The sequence below is a fragment of the Oncorhynchus gorbuscha genome, linkage group LG06, assembly GCF_021184085.1.
Source record: "Oncorhynchus gorbuscha isolate QuinsamMale2020 ecotype Even-year linkage group LG06, OgorEven_v1.0, whole genome shotgun sequence".
Lineage (NCBI taxonomy): Eukaryota > Metazoa > Chordata > Actinopteri > Salmoniformes > Salmonidae > Oncorhynchus > Oncorhynchus gorbuscha.
This window is the reverse complement of record NC_060178.1, coordinates 55,002,908-55,028,012: the sequence shown is the minus strand read 5'-3', so window position 1 is coordinate 55,028,012 and position 25,105 is coordinate 55,002,908. Positions and strand designations below refer to the sequence as shown.

At 42.9% G+C, this 25,105-nt stretch overlaps 2 protein-coding genes across 3 annotated transcripts; one reads left to right on the top strand and one right to left on the bottom strand.

The window, feature by feature from the left end:
• Positions 1-216: 216 nt before the first annotated feature.
• On the bottom strand, positions 217-6,540 carry cutc (cutC copper transporter homolog (E. coli)). Of its 2 annotated transcripts, none has more exons than XM_046353559.1 (10): positions 6,466-6,540; positions 5,034-5,187; positions 4,823-4,893; positions 2,808-2,867; positions 2,364-2,573; positions 2,166-2,201; positions 1,911-2,044; positions 1,553-1,580; positions 1,314-1,419; positions 217-1,188 (listed from the first exon to the last, which is right to left on the bottom strand). In XM_046353559.1, the coding sequence occupies exons 3-10, from the start codon at positions 4,890-4,892 to the stop codon at positions 1,077-1,079; spliced, it is 756 nt and encodes a 251-aa protein (XP_046209515.1). In that variant the 5' UTR covers position 4,893; positions 5,034-5,187; positions 6,466-6,540; the 3' UTR covers positions 217-1,076. The 2 variants fall into 2 exon arrangements, with proteins under 2 accessions (XP_046209515.1, XP_046209516.1); XM_046353560.1 differs by lacking the exon at positions 6,466-6,540 and adding an exon at positions 5,379-5,531.
• On the top strand, positions 5,338-24,393 carry LOC124038097 (cytochrome c oxidase assembly protein COX15 homolog). Its single transcript, XM_046353557.1, has 9 exons — positions 5,338-5,531; positions 16,181-16,362; positions 18,845-18,967; positions 19,590-19,776; positions 20,825-20,992; positions 21,077-21,158; positions 22,932-23,086; positions 23,330-23,443; positions 23,570-24,393. Exons 1-9 carry the CDS (start codon positions 5,457-5,459, stop codon positions 23,699-23,701), a joined length of 1,218 nt encoding a protein of 405 aa, XP_046209513.1. The 5' UTR covers positions 5,338-5,456; the 3' UTR covers positions 23,702-24,393.
• The last annotated feature ends 712 nt before the right edge of the window (positions 24,394-25,105 follow it).

Here is a 25,105-nt window from a genome sequence, read left to right as displayed (position 1 = left end):
AGAACTTGTTCTCAACTGGCCTACCTGGTTAAATAAAGGTGAAATAAAATGTAAAAAAGTAAAATAAAGTCTCGGGTAGAAATTACTAATGTATCCGATATTGAGACAAGACCTAGACGCTCAAAACGTGGATTCCAGTACTACAACACTGGAATCAGGAATGAGGGGCAGCGTCGGGCACACGTTGAGATATAATAAGCAACTAATTCCCAAACATTGAGCAATATGACCTTTAATCGATTACAAATGACATGACCCTCCCCTGGACTATATATTTTTTTACAATTTAAAAATACTCCCTGATTGAAATATGAAAAGCATGACCCTCCCCCATGTGACAATTGTAAATTTCAACACTCCCTAAGAACATTTTAAACATGTTTAAAAAAACATGTCTTTTTCCACATTAACAGTGTGCAGGTCTCTCTTTTCTATCAATAACTCTGTAATAATAATTGGATTTATATTGCGCTTTCCCCAATATTAAAATCACTTTTCATTGTATGGATGGGAACTCTCCACATAATCAAGTAATGACATCAAGCTGAACCTCCAGGAAACAGGATTCTGCGATTGTGTAATTCAATGCCTAATCAACTATTGTGAATACAAAGCTGTATGAAACCTCACACATCTTACAATGCCTAAGGGATTTGATGATAGCCTATACACCTTTCTATTTAGTCATTGTGTAAACATAACCTCACTTTTAGAAATTACTACAAAAATTAAATTGATTAGCTTCCAACTTACACCGTATTCCAGGGTACTCCAACCCTGTTCCTGGACAGCTACCCTCCTGTAGTTTTTCAACCGAAACCCAGTTGTAATTTACCTGATTCAGCTTATAAACCAGCTCATTATTAGCATAGGGTGAGCTAGATTAGGGTTGGAGGGAAGACCTACAGGATGGTAGCCATCCAGGAACAGTGTAAGAGAGCCTCAACTATTCCTTATATAGTACACTATTTTCGGGTCAGGCTCAATAGGAGCAGGAGGACCAGCTACCCAAAGGGGCTGAGGACAGCTGTCCAGCAGCCATACAGGGAGTTCAGGTGTGTATGTGCTTGCCGTCACTACAGGGTGTTCTTGGCTATAGCGTTCAGAGAGCGGACTTTGCTCACGTCTGCCACCTTCAGGCCATACTCGGGAGCTGTCAGAGAGGCGCCCATGTTCACACAGGCGTTTCTGCAGGGGAGAGCAGACAGAACTAATAAATGAAGTACTAATTTAATTTATGTAGCGCTTTTAACTAAAAGCATTGTCACAAGTGCTTTATGGGTAAACGGGCTTGCTTCATGGCAAGGACTCACCTGAACTTCATGGCAGAGTCCTTACTGGAGCGAGCAGAACAATGAAACTCCAGAACCCCAGAACTTTCTAGAATCCTTTGGAGATTCCGCTCTGTAATACCCCCTCCTAGAACAGACACACACATTAAAAAAAGATAAGAACATTAGGTACATTGTTACTGCAGACTTGTATGCAGTATCCAGTGATAATCAGCTGAAAAGGGGAATTCATTTGACTTAAATGAATGTAGGGAACTTACCAGGCATAATGGTTATTCTCCCTTTAGCCTGTTGGATGAAAAGATAGGATTCGTGAAAAATTAGCAAAGGACAGATCAGAAAACATGTAAGGATTCGTGAAAAAGTAGCAAAGGACAGATCAGTAAACATGTAAGGGGACAGAGGGGCAAGACAGCTGATATGATAGGTTGGATGAATAAGGTGTGAAATTAGTTTTGAAACCTATTTCTTCGAAGGTGAATGGGAGGACATTAGGCGAGAAAGTCTCTTCAGACTATTGAGGTGCACCCTGTGTGTATGGTGGTTTGGGGTTGTTTTGGAACTGGGTAGGAGGAGTAAGTTTTAGGATTGGATCCCTGCCTATTGTTCCAGACTCACCTGTTCCACCAGGCGTTTGATGAGAGGCAGTCCCTCCAGAGCTGAACAGTCACATCCGCTGGTCAGAACACGCTCAAACCCCAAAGACACCAGCGTCTCCAAGGTAACCATGGGGTCGTGCACCATGTCAAAGGCTAAAACACAGCAATAAAAGGTCAGGGTTGGGGTCAATTTCTTTCATGTGTCAGTCTGTCTTAACATAAATATCACCAAGACCAGACGAAACAGTCATGAAACCATAGGAAGCTGTTTTACCTCTGTGAAAAGTAACAGGTAGAGGACGAGAAACAGCTGGTGGAGAGGGAATAAAGGAATAAATTTGATTAAATTATAATCCGCATCACTGACAGTTTGTCGATTTTCAAACCCTCGCTTAAGGATCCCAGGAATCTCAGATGGCAGGGCCAAGACTCTGTGCCCACTTAAATTGCATGAATTCACGCACACTCCTACCTAGCAATTCCATACAGAGTTCAGCATCTACTCTCCCATCCTCAGTCAGAGCTCCCAGCACCAGTCCATCTGCCCCATGACTCCTCACCAACTCAATGTCCCTTTTCATCACCTCCACCTCACGGTCCGAGTACAGGAAATCCCCCCCGCGTGGACGGATCATGGCATAGACCGGGATTCGCACATACTGCTTCACCACCTGCAGCAGACCTGGGCCAAACCAAGTGATGGAGAGAAAGAGAGGTTACAACACAAAAGTGAAGACACATGTGCCTTTTCATTACCATGTGAAAACACTACAGTCATTCAACATAAAGCACTTCGAGACAGTGAAAAGCGCTACATGAACGCAATCTTTTATGCCATCCGTTGACAGACACCCATAAACATGAATTGAGATCTGTATGGGTTTACTCATATACAGGCTGTGGGTCTCACCCTCACCTATACTGGGCGTGATTCCTCCTTCTAGCAGACTAGAACACAGCTCCAGCCGGCCAGCACCTGTGGGTTACAGACATACACCAAGTATTTATTTTGATTTAACTAAGAAAGTCAGTTAAGAACAAATTCTTATTTACAATGACTGCCTACTCCGGACAAAGCTGGGCCAATTGTGCGCCGCCCTGGATTCGAACCAGGTACTGCAGTGACGTCTCTTGCACTGAAATGCAGTGTCTTAGACCACTGTGTCACTCGGGAGCAGATTGGTGTAGGGTCTAAACTAGGCAAGTCATTTAAGCACAAATTATTGGTTAATGACGACCCACGGTGTGTAGTGATGATCAACTACATATCTCGCCCACCAAGTTAAGCCACGTGAGAGCTGGGTTCAAAAGGGTCTAGCTTCAACAGACATGTGTGCTAGCTAGCGTTGTACATTCTAGCTAGCACAAGCTAGGTAGCACACGCTAGCAAGTACACACTACCTAGCTAACTAGCATTGCATCAATACATGCCGCACCCACTAGCATTACGTCACTAGAAGCATTACATGCACACTAGCTAGTACTAGCTAGCGTGCATGTAATGACGTAATGCTAATGGTAGTTGTACTCCTACAAGTACCCTCAATGACAGTGAGTGCCACTATAACCTTCAACCTGGCATTTCTGCTTTCCACAACCCTAGTCGTGTTGACAACCTTACCAATGAAAGCTATGAAGTTAACTTTAGTCACTATCAAAGCACATTCATAATTGCAAACCATGCCAGGACCAGCAGAAGCACCAGCCCCGACAGTAGGCACACTTAGTACAGGAGCAGCCATGGAAGCTCCATCAGTCCACACTGTAGTTCCACCAATCTGTCTTTGTCTCTGCATATGATACATCATGACTGATGATATATCTCAACCTCTCTGCACCTGGTATCCACCGAATACTGCACTATGTTCCCCTCCACAATTATAACACTTAACCTTCACATTGGTCCCACATTCACGTTCCCCTCCACACTTGGCACATATTTTCTTTCCTTTACACGGATCAGCTACACGTCCCATTATTTGACATTTAAAACACTGCAATGGGAATGGCGACAAATTCTGACATTAAAACTAAGGAATCCTATCTGTACTTGTCCAGGCAAAACCTCAAACCTCAGCAGCACTGATACGCATTTACATCTTTGACCTGCTTTCATACTGATCAACCTTTCGGCCTCAATCACTACCTCCCTTCACATTAATATAATCTATGGACATAGATATTGGAACCCCAGTGATCACTCACTCAACCTAGCATAAGCACCAGGGACATGGCTTTTAATCTTCTCTTTTTTTTATTGGCACGATCTTCCCTTGATGAGCCGGACTACCACCTAAATATTATCAATCTACCTTTTCCAACGAACCGGGCTAGTTTGACTTCACCTCTCTCTACAACATTGGTTAGTCGGATATGGTGTAAATGAGACCCTGTGGTCTCACCAAACACCATCACCACTTTCCACTCCAACACATTATTACTCTTGCTTCCTACCTTGGCCTTCTTTATGATATCTCTTCTTCCTTGACCCTCATCCTCCCGCTCCATATCATCAGAACTGACACCCATAATATTGTTCAAATTCCAGCACAGCTGTTGCTTCTCCAACCTTTCCTCCATTTCATCCACAGTACTGGCTGCCATTTCCAACCCAAGAGTGTTGTCAAGACCTTTCTCACACTCAAACAAGGGCCAACTTTATGTTTTTAACGAGGTAAAGAACATTTAAACGGTTTTCAGCGTCACAAGTCTACTCCTCTTCGGCAAGCACACAGCCGACCCTAATCTAATGCACTTGATTCTAATAATTAGCTGGTTGATAAGCTGAATCATGTTAGTTACAGCTGGGATTGGATTGAAAACCTACAGGAGGATAGCTCTCCAGGAACAGTATGGAAGAGTCCTGGTCTAAAGTCAACTTCACTTAGGGGAGGTTAGTTTACACTATAGCATTACAGCAGCATAACCTACCTCCCCTCTCGGCGTTGATGGCAGACTCCACACTGTCCACACACACCTCCATCAAAAAGCCCTCTGCCATCCTACGCACACACGGAGAGAAATATTTTTTCCATGAAATGCCAGACTGGTGTAATTTTACTCAAAATCGATTCACAAAGCATATGTCGACAAATACCAAACTTTTAAGCTATTTCAAGTTTCGACTTCCGAGTTCACCTACCCGTCAGCCAAATATTTGTATTACTAGCTCCTTGTTCTTGGTGTGTCAACTCTCCACCGTTTCAGCCTTCACTTGTTGTGAAGAACCAACCCCTCATTCGGCCATCCGTCACGCTCATCTATCGTGCCCTGTTATCTGTTATCGATTAATCGTCCTGGTGAAACGTCAATCATAGAATGAGTTAATTGAATATGGGTTTTTAATCCACAAGTATCAATTTATACATGTATGTTTGTGATATTAAAAATGTTTAAAAAGGTACAACTGTAAAATGTTATTTGTATCGCCTCGATGTGACGTCAGAGGTCAGAGTTGAATTGCATGTCTCTGTTAGGAAACACTTACGGTTGTGTAACGTTTTAAAAAAAAATCGATGCCCAGTCTTCCTACCGCTGTTGCGTGAGAGGACCCTTTTAAATAAGGATGCTGCTCCCTTCATTACGGACGTTGGTGTCGTGTGGCTTTCGAAATGCTGGGAGAGGATTTCAGCAGAGCAATGTAAGTGGAGGAAATTGGCTAGCTAGCAAGCTGCTAACGTTATCATGACTGACTAATCTGCATCATGTCGGAAAGTGGTTTTCATGTCTTGCTGTTTTCAAGGCAACTTGGAACTCGTGGAAAAAAGGTCAAATCATGACGTCAGTGATTTGTTTAGGTCGGAAAGTCGGAGCTCAAGAAAGATGCCCTATTTCCCGACTTGGAATTCTGGGTTGAATGACCGTTCAAAACGATTGATCCCAGTCGGACCTGGTTTTTCCACGGAGTTCCCAGTTGTCTTGAACGCACTGACAAAGGAGTTTCGAGTTCCCTGTTTTTTTTTTGAACTAGGCATACATTTCACTCCAAGGTGAAGGAAGCATACAGTAGATGCGGTAGCTAAAGAGGGCAATGTAACGTAGACCTTGTGGTATAGAACAAGGACAATTGAAGCACATTAAACAACTGATCTAACAAAGTGGATATTCGTCATGATTGATGTATTGTAACACGCCCACAATGTGGTTACTAAAGTCCAATTTGGATATGTGGCTGTTTTTCGCTGAATAACATTTAGAAGTTGTTCCTTTTCAGATTTAGAAGTTACTTCTAAGTCCAGTTCATATAAACTGGTATATAGCTAGTATTCAGAAATCGGTGCTGGTAGGCAGTCGTTTAACTGCAATTTTGTGACGATGACATTTATGGGGTCAATTTAACGCCAAATGTATTGAATTAAATCTAAATAAATCGTGAACGTGAAAAATAAAGCTGAGAATGTAAACATATGAGGACGGTTTAAATAAGTATGTTGAATACAAATTATTTTAAAGCGAGAGCAAAACTCCTACATGATTAAAAAATATTTGAAAACGAATGCAAAAATCGTTTTAGGTTAAACTTTCCTAGCAATCAATCCTATTAAATACATTTTGCCCTTGCCTGCATGTACTACCTTTTGGTTACGCCACTCGTATCTTTGCTTTCACTGCGAGTCTTTTCGATTGCGAGTTTTGTCATTATTTTCCCGTGAAGGGCGGGGTTTAGAGGGAGGCGTAGTCAATGAGTTTCCATTGGTCCGCTAATTTTGGAGTGACGGTTCGTCTTAACCCAATCAAATGAACATGATAGACAGGCTTTTTCATCTTCTATTGCCTATTTAAGTAGATGGTCTGACTTCACCTCGTTTTAGCTAACTTTTTTTTCACAATTGTCAGTCACGAGTCAGTAATGTACAGATATTAGAAGCATGTCTATCTAATTAATTTAATGCCAAACTATCTAACTACTTGGTTAAACATATGAACTACATGTTGCACATGTGTATGGCAAACCAGTTTCCAACACCTGCGCCGATCGTAACGTTGTGTGCAACAGGTAATTCATATGTTTAACCAAGTAGTTAGATGGTTTGTCATTAAATGTATTAGATAGACATGCTTCTAATATCCGTACATTATTTTGAACTACCAAATTAATAATTTTCTTGCTAAAAACACCAGGTTATTGATGATTTAAGATGATATTTTCCAAATTGTCTCAGAGAAATCTTGGCTACCTCCTCCGCTAGCAATGCTCAGGCATCATCCAATGTCGTTATACAGGAGGCAAATGCTTTGATTGACAACTGCCACAACTATACTGGCCTGACAGACTCTGACACTTACCGTGTCAGATGAGGATTTTCCTTCTTTGCCTATAATCCCAAGCAAACCTTCAGCTTCCAAGAAAGGCATGTTTGAATTGGGCCCAGATGCCACTGCCAATAATGATGTTATCGCCACTCTTTCCAGGCTCATCAATGCAAGGCTGATGCCGTAGAGAAAATGGCCGGTGACAACTCAATGAAATAGAGGGCTTAAAAAAAACAGTTGACTTTACATGCATGGAAATCAAGGATGTTAAGAAAGTCGCCCACATCGAAAGCGTGTCAAAATGGAGGGAATGATGGACTTGTGCTAAAGAAGAATCGCGGAACTCGAAAGCTACTCCAGACGGTGGATTCTGAGATTATGGAGTTCCCGAGGCAGATGGGAAGAACGTGCGGCAAGAGACCATCAAAGTCTGCCAAGCTATCCTACCCAAGGAGAAGGCTAAGCTAGCAGATGTTGTCGACACTACATTGCCTCGAGACGAGAAGGTAGGGTGACTCCAAGCCCAGAGGAGTCATTCTCCAGTTCACGTCATGGATCTACAGGGATGCCACTTGGAAAGCAGCCAAGAAATCTACCTTCCTACGTGACAACAACCTGCGGTTTGCTGAATACCTCTTGAAGGCAGACAGAGAGAGAAACTGTGGCTAGCTGTGGAAAAATCAAGAAAAGAGGCGAAAGCGGCTTACTTCATCAGAGGGCGTACTTTCATCAACGGATCCGAAATCAACCTTCCTCCATGAGGACTGTCACAGACTGTGCCTGGTGATCAACATAGGCTACCTAGATAGCTAGCTCTGTGATCAGATCCCACTCCTGGCTCTAAGGTTTTTTAACTTTCATTCTAACTGCACAGGACTGCTGGAGTAATGGATATTTACTATTTGATTTGTTCTCTCACTTCTGATATTTTTACCTGCAGTATAGGCAGTGAGCAAGCTCTTTTTTGTTTCTTGTTCTGGCAGTTATCTTTGTTATGCTAAACTATTCTCACTCAATCATTTATATCTATATGGTGTGCAATGCTGGTTTCTTTTCATTCTTACTCGATTTGGGATTGTTGTTTCTGTTCTGTACTTCACTTTGTCGTTGTCTATAGCTTCACTCAATAAAGCTAGGGAGTTAAGAAATAATGTAAAGCGGAAAGCCTTATTTTTATTTGCCAAACAGCTTAAAACAGATTTATGTTTTTGTTCAAGAGTCTCATTCAGTTTCTACCGACGTCAACTTCTGGAGGTCTCAGTGGGGAAATTATGTATGGCTCTCATGGTTCTGAACTCTCTGCTGGAGTTATCACTCTAAAGAATAATTTCAATGGACGCATCCAACCAGGAAGTGCTGTCTTCTGAAACTACTCTGTTCCATTGCAAGCCTATCCTCCATTTCAAGGGATATCAACCAGATTCCTTTCCCTATGGCTTCCACAGGGTGTGATTAGTCTTTGGACAGTTTCAGGCTTTTATTATGAAAAATGAACGAGAATGATCACATCGCGTCAGTCCTTAGATGTCCTTAGATTTGTTCATGCACGCGCCACTGGAGCGAGACCTTTTCTTTCTCTCTTTGTACTGAAAGGTTTACCGTCGGTTTGAAATATTATCGATTATTTGTTGTAAAAACAACCTGAGGATTGATTACAAACAAATGTTTGACATGTTTCCACGAACTTTACAGATACTATTTGGAATCTACTTTGCTGCTAGCTGTTTGTAATGTTTTGTCTGCTGAAAGCTGTCCTCACATAATTTGCTTTCACTGTAAAGCTTTTTTGAAATCTGACACGCCAAGTGGATTAACAACAAGCTAAGCTATGTTTTGGTATATTGCATGTGATTTCATGAAAATTTAATATTTTTTGTCATTTAATTTGAAATTGGTGCTCTGCAATTCACCGGATGTTGACGATAAGGATCCCGCTAAAGGAATCGGTGCGCCAAAAGGTTAAGAAGTTTATCAATATTTACATGTTATAATAACACTTGTATTTTCATCAACATTTCTAATGAGTATTTCTGTAAATTGATGTGGCTCTCTGCAAAATCACTGGATGTTTTTGGAACTACTGAACATAACGTGCCAATGTATACTGCGATTCTTTTGTTTGTTGTATAAACATAAACTTTATCGAACAAAACATACATGTATTGTGTAACATGAAGTCCTATGAGTGTCACCTGATGAAGATCATCAAAGGGTAGTGATTAATTCTATTTCACATTTTTGTGACTGAAAAATGTCTGTGTTTTTCTGTGAATAGGTGCTGACCTAACATAATCGTTTGTGGTGCTTTCGCTGTAAAGCCTATTTGAAATTGGACACTGGTTGGATTAACAACAAGATTACCTTTTAAAATGGTATAAAATACTTGTATGTTTGAGGAATTTATTTATGAGATTTCTTGTTTTGAATTTGGCGCCCTGCACTTTCACTGGCTGTTGACATATCAATCCCGTTAACTTCTTAGGGCTGAGATCCCGTTTTAACAGGGTAGTTCTGTTAACATCCTTGCCACTGCCCTTACTGATCATAGAGCAATTTATATTGACATTCAACTTTTAATCTCTGATTATGGCCTTGGCAGAGCATCCTACTGAAGCTAAATGGCTCTATTTTAAAACATGAGTTGGTCAAGATGGAGATAAACAATTTAATCACATACTTCTGGAACAAAGCTATAAATTACAATTCATACAGTAATAACTGGGAGATTTTTTAAAAATAGGAGGTTGGAAAATATTTACGAAACTATGGGAGTATTCTTGCCAAGAAGAGGAGAGCTGAAGAAGTGTAATTACAAATATCACCTGTCTTGTTCAAAAGCCTGTTGAAAGTCTCTCAGAGGACAAATATGTTCCGTGTTACAACACAAGTTGGAAGATATGTATTAACTTAAAGCAGAGGGAGCCTTTGTCAGATCTAGGAAGAAATGGCTAGAGGGTGAACAAAATTCATATTTTTTTCAGGTTAGAAAAATACCACTCTAAAAAATAATGCAATGAAATGTTACTTTTCTCATCACAGATTAATTTGGGATCATCTAACTTTAGTTGCAACTTCTACAGTAATTTAATTTATATAGTTCTATGTATTGTGAGGTTTCCTCAACTCTTTCTTTTGACTCTCTGGGGAATGTGAAATCAATTGGGGAGGGTGAGAAGGAACAGTGTGATGACCCTATTATAGTTGAAGAGGTAATTTATTCTATTGGACACCTTAAAAATAATAAGTCTCCTGGGACTGATGCTATATCTGCTGAGTTTTACAAAACTTTTTCTCAACAGTTAGCCCTATCTGTTGGAGGTCTTTTCTGAAAACATTGCAAATAATGCTTTCCCTCCCAGTTTGACTCCAGGTCTGATTACATTCATATCTAAGCCCAATAAAGACTTAATTCTCCTCAATAATTGGTGTCCAGTCTGTCTGCTCAATAATGACTACAAATATTAGCCTCTATATTTGCAAAAAGAATGAAGGCAGTATTGGACTCAATTATATATGAGACCCAATCTGGCTTCATGTGAAATAGACATATATCCAACTTGTGTTATTGGTGTTACCTTATTGACTATTCTGATCTAGTCTTCAAAGATAGTTTTGTCTTCTTAGACTTTTATAAAGCCTTCAATACAGTGGAACATGTGTTTCTATTTCTCTCCCTTAAAATTTTGTTTGAGGAAATTATTTTGTAGCACTATTAACTTTTTATATGAATGGGAACAGTTCCATTAAATTAAAGCATGGCACTTCTCCTAGATTTGATTTGAAAAGAGGAATTAGGCAAGGTTGCCCAATTTCGCCTTATCTACTCCTGCTTGCAACCCAACTTCTTACAAGTTCTGTTAAATCCAGCAATAAAAAGGGATCTCTATTGCTGACAGATATTATCATAATCTTTTGAAAGATGCTGACCAGATTCCTAGAGCAAGTCGATATGATAAATATTTTTTTCAAAGCGTCTGGTCTTTGCCTAAACCTTAAGTGTGAATTGTTTGCTGTTAAAAACTGTGATAGCCTCTAAATGCAATGTTCCAGTCAAGGAAAAAGTAACATACCTTGATTACCATATCTAAGGATCAATAGGAAAGATGCTCATGAAATGTCATACCTATTATTGAAAAAAACTAAAAGAAGATGAACCATAGGTTGCAAAGGGATTTATCCTTGAAAGGTCAAGTATTGCTTTCTAAAGCTGAAGGTATTTCAAGACTTCCTTATGCAGCCCAGTCCCTACAAGTATAGGTAAAGCGGTTGTCCAGATGCTTTGCAACTTCATCTGGAAAAATCGTACACATTATATTAGGAAATCTGTTGTTATGAACACATGAATATGGTGGTCTCAATTTTTTCTTTAATACTTTTAAGATAAATTGGGCTAAACATTTCTTAAAGAATCCTACTTCGATTTGGAATTTCATCCCTCATCTTCTCCCGTTTTGGTAGCTTCAATTTCATGTTACTTTGTAACTATAACATTGATAAGATTCCTACAAAATGATCTGCTTTTCAAAGATGAGTATTCTTAGTGTGGTCGTTAATATATAAACAATTTCTCCAAGCATAGGTATTTCATTTGGAACAATAAGGATATTTTGCACAGAAACAAGTCTTACTTTTTTAAAGAACTGGTGGCGCACGGTCTAAGGCACTGCATCTCAGTGCTAGAGGCGTCACTACAGACCGTGGTTCGATTCCAGGCTCTATCACAACCGGCCGTGATTGGGAGTCCCATAGGGCGGAGGACAATTGGCCCAGTGTCGTCCGGGTTAGGGTTTGGCCGGGGTAGGCCGTCATTGTAAAATAAGAATTTGCTCTTAACTGACTTGCCTATTTAAATAAAGATTAAATTATTATTATTTTTTACGACATTCTAGAGCGAGCATTAGTGGATTGCGCAGTCAGATGGACGAGAGTAAATGTGACCGACCGCCTCGATCTTATGTAGCAACATTTTCAATTTATTTTTACATTGGATAAAAGTGGAGACGCCGAGCTAGAAAATGGTATATCATACACTGCAGTTGAGGAACAATGGGAAAATAATTCTACTTTGAAAGTTGATTAACTTGTAACGCCGCCTTTGAGAAAATGGTCCTTGAATGTTTTGGTACATCTACTGGAGCGCTCTTCTTTGTCTACACCCATTCAGCATCATTCACACGCTCTTAAGCCTTAGCCCAACCCGTCTCTTTAAGGATTCACATGTGAGACCATGTGCTAAAACAGAGTAAGTAGTTTAGTAAACAACCAAAGATTTCAAAGCTAAAAGTGGTAAAAGTAGTAGCCTACAATAAGGGAAAAACTGCAGGTAAAAATACACTTTAGCTAGCCCTTAGCCTACATCCTAATCTGACTGCAGGTCATATACAGTTGAAGTCGGAAGTTTACATACACTTAGGTTGGAGTCATTAAAACTCTTTTTACAACCACTTCACACATTTCTTGTTATCAAACTATATTTTTGGCAAGTCTGTTAGGACATCTACTTTGTGCATGACACAAGTTATTTTTCCAACAATTGTTTACAGACAGATTATTTCACTTAATTCACTGTATCACAATTCCAGTGGGTCAGAAGTTTACATACAGTAAGTTGACTGACTTTAAACAGCTTGGAAAATTCCAGACAATTATGTCATGGCTTTAGAAGCTTCTGATAGGCTAATTTACATCATTTGAGTCAATTGGAGGTGTACCTGTGGATGTATTTCAAGGCCTACCTTCAAACTCCGTGCCTCTTTGCTTGACATCACTGGAAAATCAAAATAAATCAGCCAAGACCTCAGAAAAAAAATTGAAGACCTGGTTCATCCTTGGGAGCAATTACCAAACGCCAGAAGGTACCACGTGCATCTGTATCAACAATAGTACTCAAGTATAAACGCCATGGGACCAGGCAGCTGTCATACCGCTCAGGAAGGAGATGTGTTCTGTCGCCTAGAGATGATCGTACTTTGGTGTGAAAAGTGCAAATCAATCCCAGAACTACAGCAAAGGACCTTGTGAAGAAGCTGGCGGAAACGGGTACAAAGTATCTATATCCACAGTAAAACGAGTCCTATATCGACTTAACCTGAAAGGCCACTCGGCAAGGAAGAAGCCACTGCTCCAAAGCCGCCATAAAACAATCCAGACTACAGTTTGCAACAGCACATGGGGACAAAGATTGTACTTTTTGGAGAAATGTCCTCTGGTTTAATGGAAAACAAATAGAACTGTTTGGCCGTAATGACCATCATTATGTTTGGAGGAAAAAGGGGGAGGCTTGCAAGCCGAAGAAAGCCATCCCAACCGTGAAACCCGGGGGTGGCAGCATCATGTTGTGGGAATTCTTTGCTGCAGGAGGGACTGGTGCACTTCATAAAATAGATGGCTTCATGAGGAAGGAAAAGTATGTGGATATATAGAAGCGACATCAGTCAGGAAGTTAACTTGGTCGCAAATGGGTCTTCCAAATGGACATTGACCCCAAGCATACTTCCAAAGTTGTGGCAAAATGGCTTAAGGACAACAAAGTTAAGGTATTGGAGTGGCCATCACAAAGCCCTGACCTCAATCCCATAGAAAATGTGTGGGCAGAACTGAAAAGTGTGTGGGAGCAAGGAGGCCTACAAACCTGACTCAGTTACACCAGCTTTGTCTGGAGGAATGGTCCACAAGCTTCCCACAATAAGTTGGGTGAATTTTGGAAGGCTACCTGACATGTTTGACCCAAGTTAAACAATTTAACGGCAATACACAGAATTAGTATGTGGTAGCATGTAAACTTCTGACCCACTGGGAATGTGAGGAATGAAATAAATAATTCTCTCTACTATTTTTCTGACATTTGATATTCTTAAAATAAAGTGGTGATTCAAACGGACCTAAAACAGGGAATATTTACTGGGATGTAATGTCAGGAATTGTGAAACACCTTAGCCAAATACATTTATACTCAGTGTATCTAAACTTCCGTCATGAAGTAAATGCTATAACCACCAACATTTAGCTAAGTGGCTGGGTCACCATTGTCTAGACATGTACACATGTTCATGAAATACAGTAGATGGCTGTAATCACCCCCAGACACACCTGACTAACTTGATGGGCCATGTAACCATCTGGTGAAGTCGAGTCTTTTGTTTAGACATGTCGCTAGTTAAACAATGACCGGCATAATCCCACCTCATACCACTACCAATATAAAAATAGCTGTAGTATGAATCTGCAGGCTAAACTAATCACACAAAGGATTCTACGTCGTAACTCATGAAATTGCCCCCAGCCTTCCTACGAAAGGAATTTTCACTTACCGCATCCTATAGAGATCGTATTAAACACTGTCATAAACCCTCAAAGTTCCATAATGGGGTGAAAAATGGTAGTCATCTCGGTCAGGGAGAAATCCAAAACCAGTCTAATTGGAATGAATGGCAGTAGAGGCATCCCACCTAGAAAAACATGTTGTAAAGACAACTGCCTGACGTTCAATCTACGCTCAGTTTTGGTTGACAGTGAAAGTTAAAAGGACACCATTTTCAGGTCGTTGTTTCAATGACTTGAAAACGATTTAATTTCAATGTACTTGTTGCCTATACGCATGGATACAGTATTAAAAAAAAGATTCTATGAACAATTTTATTAACAATCATGCATCACTTCAGTATTTACACAGTATTTTTTTTACAACATTCAAGTGCTAATTGTTTTTATTCCACTGCTGAAGAAGCATAGCTCAAATCATCATAACTACTCATATTTTAAACATCCACAGTATTTTTCCATGCCTCACTATTAACTTAATTATTGCCAATACATATTAAGAAAGGGGTTTCCATTTGGACTTAAAATGTCCATTTCATGTAATATTTAGTCATTATTATTTATGTAACCAACTGATAATTGTTTTGTTCACTTATATTGTTTACCAAAACAAGTTGGACAGTGCATCCAATTCTTGCTCTTTTAATCAATGGCAACAACGTATTGCAAAATCAATGAACTGACCAATCCAACCGACTGTTGCAAAACCAATGAACAAATATGTGCAAAAACAACATCTTGGTCCATCTTAGTATGAGAAACAGGGGCCTCCCGAGTGGTGCAGTGGTCTAAAGGCACTGCATCGCAGTGTTGAGGCATCACTGCAGCCTGGGGTTTAATCCCAGGGTGTGTTACAGCCGGCTGGGACCGGGAGTTCCATAGAGCGGCGTACAATTGGCCCAGCGTCGTCTGAATGAGGGGAGGGTTTGGCCGGAGGGCTTTACTTTGCTCATCGTGCTCTAGCGACGCGTTGTGGTGGGCCGTGCGCCTGCAAGCTGACTTCGGTCGTCAGTGTTCCCTCCGACACATTTGCTGGCTTCCGGGTTAAACAAGCGGGTGTTAAGAAGCAGCACGGCTTGGCGGGTCATGTTTCGGAGGACGCATGACTCGACCTTGCAGGGATGAGACAAGATCACATTTTGAGATCACGAAATTGGAGAGAAAAAGGGGGTAAAAAATTAAAACGCAGTATACATTCATACAATTGTCTATGGTATGTACTGAGTGTACAAAACATTTGGAACACCTTCCTAATATTGAGTTGTCATGGACTCTACAAGGTGTCAAAATCCTTCGACAGGCCCATGTTGACACCAATGCTTCCCACAGTTGTCAAGTTGGCTGGATGTCCTTTGGATGGTGGACCATTCTTGATACACATGATCAACTGTTGAGTGTGAAAAACCAAGCAGTTTTGCAGTTCTTGACACACTCAAACAGGTGCGCCTGGCACCAACTACCATACCCCGTTCGAAGGCACTTAACTTTTGTCTTAGCCATTCACTCTCGGAATGGCACACATACACAAACTTTAACCTGTCTCCTCTCCTTCATCTACACTGATTTTGTTTTTAAGTGGATTTTAACAGGTGACATCAATAAGGGATCATAGCTTTCACCTCGTCAGTCTGTCATGGAAAGAGCAGGAATTTCCTAATGTTTTGTACACTCAGTGTATAGCTGAAGGTCTAACATCCCTCTCTTCCATAACAACAGCGGACTCCTCATTTGCGGCAATGGCTGGCGAAGAGAAGCCAGCACACCATCACAGCAGAGGCAGGAGCCAACACAGCTCCAGCTACAGTTCCCAACGCGGCCACCAATCGGATCCTCGGCCGATGGCTGTTGGGCTGCAGTGGACTGGTGGTCGGGGCAGTGGTGTTGGGAGGTGTCACAAGGTAATGCAGCAACACATCATGGAAGTGAAACAAGAGGAGAGACAGAGGAGAGGAGAGACAGAGGGAGAGGACAGGGGGCAGAGAGGAGAGACGGAGGGAGAGGAGAGACGGAGGAGAGGAGAGACAGAGGGAGAGGAGAGACGGAGGAGAGGAGAGACAGAGGGAGAGGACAGGGGGCAGAGAGGAGAGACAGAGGGAGAGGAGAGACGGAGGAGAGACGGAGGGAGGGAGAGGACAGGGGGCAGAGAGGAGAGACGGAGGGGGATGAGAGGAGAGACAGAGGAGAGGAGAGACAGAGGGAGAGGACAGGGGGCAGAGAGGAGAGACGGAGGGAGAGGAGATGGAGGAGAGGAGAGACAGAGGGAGAGGACAGGGGGCAGAGGGGAAAGACAGAGGAGAGGAGAGACAGAGGGAGAGGACAGGGGGCAGATGGGAGAGACGGAGGGAGAGACAGAGGGAGAGGACAGGGGGCAGAGAGGAGAGACGGAGGAGAGGAGAGACAGAGGAAGAGGACAGGGGGCAGAGGGGAGAGACGGAGGGAGAGGAGAGACAGAGGAGAGGAGAGACAGAGGGAGAGGACAGGGGGCAGAGGGGAGAGACGGAGGGAGAAGAGAGACGGAGGAGAGGAGAGACAGAGGGAGAGGACAGGGGGCAGAGAGGAGAGACGGAGGGGGACGAGAGACGGAGGAGGGGGAGGAGGAGGAGGGACGGAGGGAGAGGAGAGGGGGCGGGAGAGGAGAGACGGAGGGGGATGAGAGACGGAGGAGGGGGATGAGAGGAGAGACGGAGGGGGATGAGAGGAGAGACAGAGGGAGAAGACAGGGGGCAGAGGGGAAAGACAGAGGGAGAGGAGAGACGGAGGGAGAGGAGAGACAGAGGGAGAGGAGAGACAGAGGGAGAGGAGAGACAGAGGGAGGAGGAGAGACAGAGGGAGAGGAGAGACAGAGGGAGAGGAGAGACAGAGGGAGAGAGACAGAGGGACAGAGGGAGAGGAGAGACAGAGGGAGAGGACAGGGGGCAGAGGGGAGAGACGGAGGGAGAGGAGAGACAGAGGGAGAGGACAGGGGGCAGAGAGGAGAGACGGAGGAGAGGAGAGACAGAGGGAGAGGAGAGACAGAGGGAGAGGAGAGACAGAGGGAGAGGAGAGACAGAGGGAGAGGACAGGGGGCAGAGGGGAGAGACGGAGGGAGAGGAGAGACAGAGGGAGAGGACAGGGGGCAGAGGGGAGAGACGGAGGGAGAGGAGAGACAGAGGAGAGGAGAGACAGAGGGAGAGGACAGGGGGCAGAGGGGAGAGACGGAGGGAGAAGAGAGACAGAGGAGAGGAGAGACAGAGGGAGAGGACAGGGGGCAGAGGGGAGAGACGGAGGAGAGGAGAGACGGAGGGAGGAAAGAAGGAGGGAGAGGAGAGGGGGCGGGAGAGGAGAGACGGGGGATGAGAGGAGAGACGGAGGAGAGGAGAGACGGAGGGAGGGGAGAGACGGAGGGAGGGGAGAGGGGGAGGAGAAAGAGGAGTGACGAGGAGGAAGAGGAGAGACAGAGGGGGAGGAGAGACGGAGGAGGAGGAGAGGAGGGACGGAGGGAGAGGAGAGGGGGCGGAGAGAGGAGACGGAGGGAGGAGAGAGAGGAGGGATGAGAGGAGGGGATGATGAGGAGAGACGGAGGGGGATGAGAGGAGAGACGGAGGGGGATGAGAGGAGAGACAGAGGGGGATGAGAGGAGAGACAGAGGGGATGAGAGGAGAGACGGAGGGGGATGAGAGGAGAGACGGAGGGGATGAGGGGAGAGACGGAGGAGGGGGATGAGGGGAGAGACGGAGGGGGATGAGAGGAGAGACGGAGGGGGATGAGAGGAGAGGCAGAGGGAGAGGAGAGAAGGAGGAGGGGGATGAGAAGAGAGAGAGGAGGGAGAGGGGGATAAGAGGAGAGAGAATCAATTCCTTACTCAACACACATCACCAAATCACCGACAGGGATCAGTCTAACAAACACAAGTAATCTGAGACGTGACTAGAATAACAGAATGCATGACAACACATCTGCTAGTGAAAATATTCTCTCAGTGGTGGAAATTTAGACACTGTATACTACAACATGATTGAAATTGTGGTCCTTCTGTAGCTCAGTTGGTAGAGCATGGCGCTTGTAACGCCAGGGTAGTGGGTTCGATTCCCGGGACCACCCATACGTAGAATGTATGCACACATGACTGTAAGTCGCTTTGGATAAAAGCGTCTGCTAAATGACATATATTATTATTATTATTATTAAACAATGTACTGTAGCTGTAACCACATTGGTTGGATCTTCAGTGTTCAAGAATGGGTCTACTTGTTATTGATCCTGCAGGATAAATGCCTCACTTGGAGCTGCAAGACCTAGCTAGTTAGCTGTAATTTTTGTGAAGACGACTCACTGCAATCATATCTCCTATGTTTTGTATTTTATTGAGAGATACTCTTTGTGTGTGTTCTCCCCATCCAGGCTGACGGAGTCAGGGCTCTCAATGGTAGACTGGCACCTGGTGAGAGAGATGAAGCCTCCTCAGACTCGGGCCGAGTGGGAGGCTGAGTTCGCCAAGTACCGGCAGTTCCCAGAGTTCAAAATGTGAGTGCCTGGCCTGTATGTATCTGTCTTGATAGTTAGGCTACCTCAAAGTCTACATCAACAGAACATGTATAATTATGTTTGAAAGGGATACTGGGAGATTCACCTGTTTTTCTACTTTGTGTTTGATGAACTTGTGGATACAATTCTTTTGTCTCTGCGTGCAATATGAAGGAAGTTAGCAGTAGTTTCGCGAGCCAATGCTAAGTTGTGTTATAGCAATGACTGGAAGTCTACAGGTACGCTAGCATTCTTCCTCTGACTTCCTTCATACTGCACACAGAGACATGCAAATGGTATCCACAAGTTCACCTGACTGGTTATGTGGGAAAATTTAGAATCTTGCAGTATCCCTTTAAGAACCTGTTTCTGACCTTTCTAAGATGCTCGACAGTGGTGTGAACATGCTCAATTTATACCTGCTTTAAAAAAAGAAGTCCTCCAAATGTCCTCTTAAAATGCTAACGGAATTAACTATCTCAAACCATAGTGTTAGCTTTAATTTCACCTTGGAATCGCTCTAAAATAGCAAGCTTTTCTGTCAAATAAGCTTGTTTCAAACTACTTAACTTTTGACTACTCATCTCATTGTTGACTCACTGTCCGCTCTGTTTTTCTCCAGAATGAACCATGACATGACTCTACCAGAGTTTAAGTTCATCTTCTACATGGAGTGGGGCCACAGGATGTGGGGCAGGCTGGTAGGGCTGGCCTATGTCCTCCCCACGATCTACTTCTGGAAGAAAGGCTACTTCAACAGATCTATGAAGGGACGTGCACTGGGACTCTGTGGATTTGTGTTCTTTCAGGTAAGAGAGTAAAGATGGGATGAGGGGGGGCACTGGGAAGGGATGCGCACTGAGACTCTAGATTTTGTCATCTTCCAGGTATGGAGGAGGGTTGGGGGATGAAGTGATGGAGAGGGAGAAAAAGAAAGTGAGAGCGAGCACACGACAGTTCAACAGTTGGGGGCGTATATAGTCCTCTTGATACAGCTGCATGTCAACAGTAGGCTGCTAATGATGTGATAATAGTCAGTTCACCGATGTCAACAAGGCATGTTGAATGAATGGTAGCTTAGTAGTCAGACCTAACTTTATGGATTAGGTCAGGTCAGGGATGGGATGGAGACAATGATGTAATAAATGAAGGAGCTCTGAAACGAGCTCATACAGACTTATTTCAGTTGCTTCATATTCCAAATAACTGACAGTACCCTAGACTACAAGATGGTATCCAGTCATTTAATTATTCCGAATTTTCTCCCCAACATAACTAGACTATCCACATAAAGACACCTATTAAAATTAGAATAATCATTACCCCTAAATGTTACCTATGAAAGTGTCATGGAGACCACCTTCATTTCATTAAATACCAAACACAAGGCTTTTGCTATAATTAAATGCTGACCACCTCCGGACCTCCCCCTTACCCAACCTTAGGCTTACATCAGCACCACCTTGTCTGAAAATCCTAGGGAGAGCCCTGATTGTACATTTAAATGTGTTTCTAGTTAGCTACTGAAGAGCAGCCAATTACCAAGTACCCATAACTCTATAGCCTACCATTCCTACCGAGGCAGTCTTCTGCCAACATCATTATTAGGCAAAAAAAGGTGCATTTGCCCATGACTTGAGCAGTGTGAGTGTCGCTCGCGCAGTTGTGGGGAGCAGCCACGATGCTGAAGTCATACTCATATAAATTATTCAAGGTTGGTAAGTTTGGATTTGCCTCTTCCAGATGATACAGTACACAAATGTTCTGGGACTGTCTGAGAACCTAAGCTGTACATGGCTTCTACAATCTAAATTGTCTAAAATGGTTTCCCCATGTCTTTCCATTCCCCTCTTGTAGGGCCTCCTGGGCTGGTACATGGTGAAGAGTGGTCTGGAGGAGAAGCCAGAGTCCTATGATGTCCCCCGAGTCAGTCAATATCGCTTGTCTGCTCACCTAGGGTCAGCTCTGCTGCTCTACTGTGCTAGTCTATGGACCGGACTCACACTGATGGTCGAGCCGCACAAGGTACTGAAACATGCACACACGCGAAAGCTCAAACTTTGCATATTAATCATGTTTTGAATCTGTGTCCCCTCCCTCTACTCCTAGTTGGCTAATACTAAGCGTCTGAACCAGCTGAGGAGGTTTGCTAAGGGCACTGCAGGATTGGTCTTCCTCACCGCACTCTCAGGTAATTGTGTGTGCTGTGTGTGCCAAAGTGGTGGTTGTAGCAGGTTTGGATGTGGATTGTGTATATACAATGTCTTCGGAAAGTATTCAGACCCCTTGCCGTTTTCCACATTTTGTTGGCCTTGTATTTTAATTTGATTTGAATTCTCATCAATCTACACACAATACCCCATAATGACAAAGCAAATCCGGATTTTATACATTTTTGCTCATAAAAAAAGGAAATATTACATTTAAGTATTCAGACCCTTTACTCAGTACTTTGTTGAAGTACCTTTGGCAGCGATTACAGCCTCGAGTGTTCTTCGGTATGACGCTACAAGCCTGGCACACCTGTATTTGGGGAGTTTCTCCCATTCTTCTCTGCAGATCCTATCAAGCTCTGTCAGGTTGGATGGGAGTGTTGCTGCACAGCTATTTTGAGGTCTCTTCAGAGATATTCGATCAGGTTTAAGTCCTGGCTCTGGCTGGGCCACTCAAGGACATTCAGAGACTTATCCCAAAGCCACTCCTGCGTTGTCTTGGCTGTGTGCTTAGTGTCGTTGTCCTGTTGGAAGGTGAACCTTCACTCCAGTCTGAGGTCCTGCGAGCTCTGGAGCAGGTTTTCATCAAGGATCTCTCTGTACTTTGCTCCGTTCATCTTTGCCTCGATCCTGACTAGTCTTTCAGTCCATGCCGCTGAAAAACATCCCTACAACATGATTCTGCTACCACCATGCTACACCTTAGGGACAGTGCCAGGTTTTGTCCAGATGTGACGTTTGGCATTCAGGCCAAAGAGTTCAATCTTGGTTTTGTCAGACCAGAGAATCTTGTTTCTCATGGTCATTAGTGTTTGGCCAATATTCTGTTAGGCCAATTTACCATAAAGGCCTGATTTTATGGAGTGCTGCAGAAATGGTTATCCTTCTGGAAGGTACTCCCATCTCCACAGAGGACCTCTAGAACTCTGTCAGAATGACGGGTTCTTGGTCACCTTCCTGACCAAGGACCTTCTCCCCGCATTGCTCAGTTTGGCCTGGCGGCCAGCTCTTGGAAGAGTCTTGGTGGTTCCAAACTTCTTCCATTTAAGAATGATGGACACCACTGTCTCATAACTCTACAGACAATTCCTTTGACCTCATTGGCTTGGTTTTTGACCTTTTGTATAGACAGGTGAATATGTCTTTCCAAATCATGTTCCATCAATTGAATTGACCACAGGTAGACTCCAATCAAGATGTAGAAACATCTCAAGGATGATCAAAGGAAACAAGATGCTTTGTCATTATGGGATATTGTGTGTAGATTGCTGGGGATTTTTATGCATCTAATACATTTTAGAACGTAACAAAATATGGCAAGAGTCAAGGCTGTGATGAGACCAGTATCGCAATATTTTTTTCCACAGGAATAGTAAATAAATAAATGTGACTCTGGATGACAACAGGGCGGCAGGTAGCCTAGCATTGGGTCAGTAACCAATAGGTCGCTGGTTCGAATCCTCAAGCCAACTAGTTGAAAAATCTGTTGTTGTGCCCTTGCTTCTGTAAGTCACTCTGGATAAGAGCATCTGCTAAATGACAAAACATTTAAATGTAAACATAATGTTTCCAACATTAGGGCTGTTTTCCTAAAGACTTTAAATACGCTTCATATTTTGTTTCCTTGCCACGATACCAATGCGTATCGCCATGCTGGTATCGTCTCTAGTTTTGTTTCCTTGCCACAATACTGGTATCATCCCAGCTATAATAACCCTAACGTGACTGACGATGGTGTGTCTGTGTTACAGGTGCGTTTGTAGCAGGGCTGGATGCTGGGTTGGTGTATAACTCGTTCCCTCTGATGGGAGACAGATGGATCCCTGATGACCTCCTGGCCTTTTCTCCAACACTCAAGAACTTCTTTGAGAACCCCACCACTGTTCAGTTTGACCATCGAGTTCTGGTACATAACGCACACAGCCTCGTTTTATTAATCTGATTCTGTTATTTATGTAGGTGATTGATTTCGCACTTCATACATTTTTCAAAACCACGCGGCTTACGCTCATGCAATGCATACATTTTCATATGGATAGACCCAGCGGCAATCGAATCTACAATCCTGGCGTTGCATGCGCCGTGCTCTACCACCTAAGCCACAGATGACCACTAAACAGTAACTGTTACTCCCTGCCTCTCCCTCCAGGCAATCTCGTCTCTGACAGCCATCACAGGTCTCTATATGTTCTCCAGGAGGATGATTCTACCTAGGAGAGCTAAGATAGCCATATCCTGCCTTACAGCTATGGCCTATGCGCAGGTACACACACACACACACACTACGTCATACACCAAATGCTTTCCTTTACACTGATGCCTTTGAGAGTGCTTTTGAAAATCAGTATGTACAATGGGTGTTAATTTGTCCCTGTGTTTCCATCCTCAGGTTGCCCTGGGCATCAGTACCCTGCTTCTTTACGTGCCCACTCCCCTGGCAGCGACCCACCAGTCAGGCTCTGTCGCCCTGCTCTCATTGGCCATCTGGGTCCTCGCAGAGCTCAGGAAGGTGGCCAAGTAGATGCCCACTTTGCCATGACTCGATCAGGCCTCCAGAGACAAACCAGTCCAAGGGGTATAAAAATAAAGAATATTGACAAGATGCTCCAGGAAGAAAGAGAGGAGAGAATCATTCTATAAAACAATGGATTGGGTCTGGGAACTTCTATGTTGCAAAGCTGCAAGCTCCTTCCACCGGTTTGAAGTTATATCATAACATTAGAATTCAGTTATATAAAGGTTGTTTTGATCGATGCAATGGCAAGAATGTTCAAGCTTATTTCACTACATTTTTCCCCAGCAGTGCAGTGGTTGGGCCAGGTGGTGAGTCGCCTGTAGTTTAGAAATATCACTGAAAGGCATTACTGTAGCTGACGACAGGTTACATTTCAATGTCACTAGATAGCGACTATTAATAAACTGAAATTGAGTTGAGTAGTGTAGAATCTTAGCATCAAATCTGAAAACAGATTTGACTCAATAGGTGAATATCACAGCCGATCACAACACTGCCGGGTAAGTAATACTGTGAAACACTGATTCCACTGTTAGTGGCAGACATATTACGGACATTTTCATAAATTATATTGCAAAAATTCTGAAAAGAAATCCTATGTTGGCACATTTTAATGCCTTCAGAAAGTATTTATACACCTTGACTTGTTGTTGTTACAGCCTGAATTTCAAGAAATAAAAAAGTGCATTCGGAAAGTATTCAGACCCCTTCACCTTTTCCACATTTTGTTACGTTACAGCCTTATTCTAAAATTGATAGTTTTTTTATTACTCTTCACACTACCCCATAATGATAAAGCAAAAAAACGGTTTAGAAATGTTTGCAAATATATATATATATAAAATGATCATATTTACATAAGTATTCAGACCCTTTACTCAGTACTTTGTTGAAGCACCTGTTTTCATTTTGTCATTATGGGGCATTGTGTGTAGATTGGTGAGAATTATTATTTTTTGATTTCGGGCTGGAATGCAAAAGTCAACTGATGATTTAAGGCTTGCATACAATAATTACATAAAACTAACGGGTACATAGGAAGTGTGTGTGTGCCTTTTGCTTCTGAAAAGGACAGGACATGAATGCTTTTGACTTAGTTGTTTCTCAAACTTTGACTTCATTCTGTTTCTGCTGATCAATGCACTGCCTCTTGATTTTTTTTCTGTATTTTCATACTGAGGTGAATATTAATGCTTGCGGTACCACAGATCTAGGATCAGTTACCCAACCCCCCCAATCCTTACCTGAACGATTGAGGTATACCGGCATATCTGAGCCAGGATCAGTGGCTGGAGGGCAATCTTTGTATGTTAAATAATGTATTATATATTGGTTTAGGACACTTGTGTTGGGTATGTGTGTGTGATAAATACATATGGAATCTTGAGTTTGTTTTGTTACTAGAGATGT

Excerpts from the sequence above, each read along its gene's own strand:
- LOC124038097 (XM_046353557.1), top strand. The coding sequence starts at position 5,457 with ATGCTGCTCCCTTCATTACGGACGTTGGTGTCGTGTGGCTTTCGAAAT. Across the intron at positions 18,968-19,589 it reads CAGTTCCCAGAGTTCAAAAT|AATGAACCATGACATGACTC; the intron begins GTGAGTGCCTGG and ends GTTTTTCTCCAG. Across the intron at positions 23,444-23,569 it reads CAGCTATGGCCTATGCGCAG|GTTGCCCTGGGCATCAGTAC; the intron begins GTACACACACAC and ends TTCCATCCTCAG.
- cutc (XM_046353559.1), bottom strand. The coding sequence starts at position 4,892 with ATGGCAGAGGGCTTTTTGATGGAGGTGTGTGTGGACAGTGTGGAGTCT. Across the intron at positions 2,202-2,363 it reads ACTCTGTATGGAATTGCTAG|CTGTTTCTCGTCCTCTACCT; the intron begins GTAGGAGTGTGC and ends CCTCTCCACCAG. Across the intron at positions 1,581-1,910 it reads TCAAACGCCTGGTGGAACAG|GCTAAAGGGAGAATAACCAT; the intron begins GTGAGTCTGGAA and ends TTCATCCAACAG.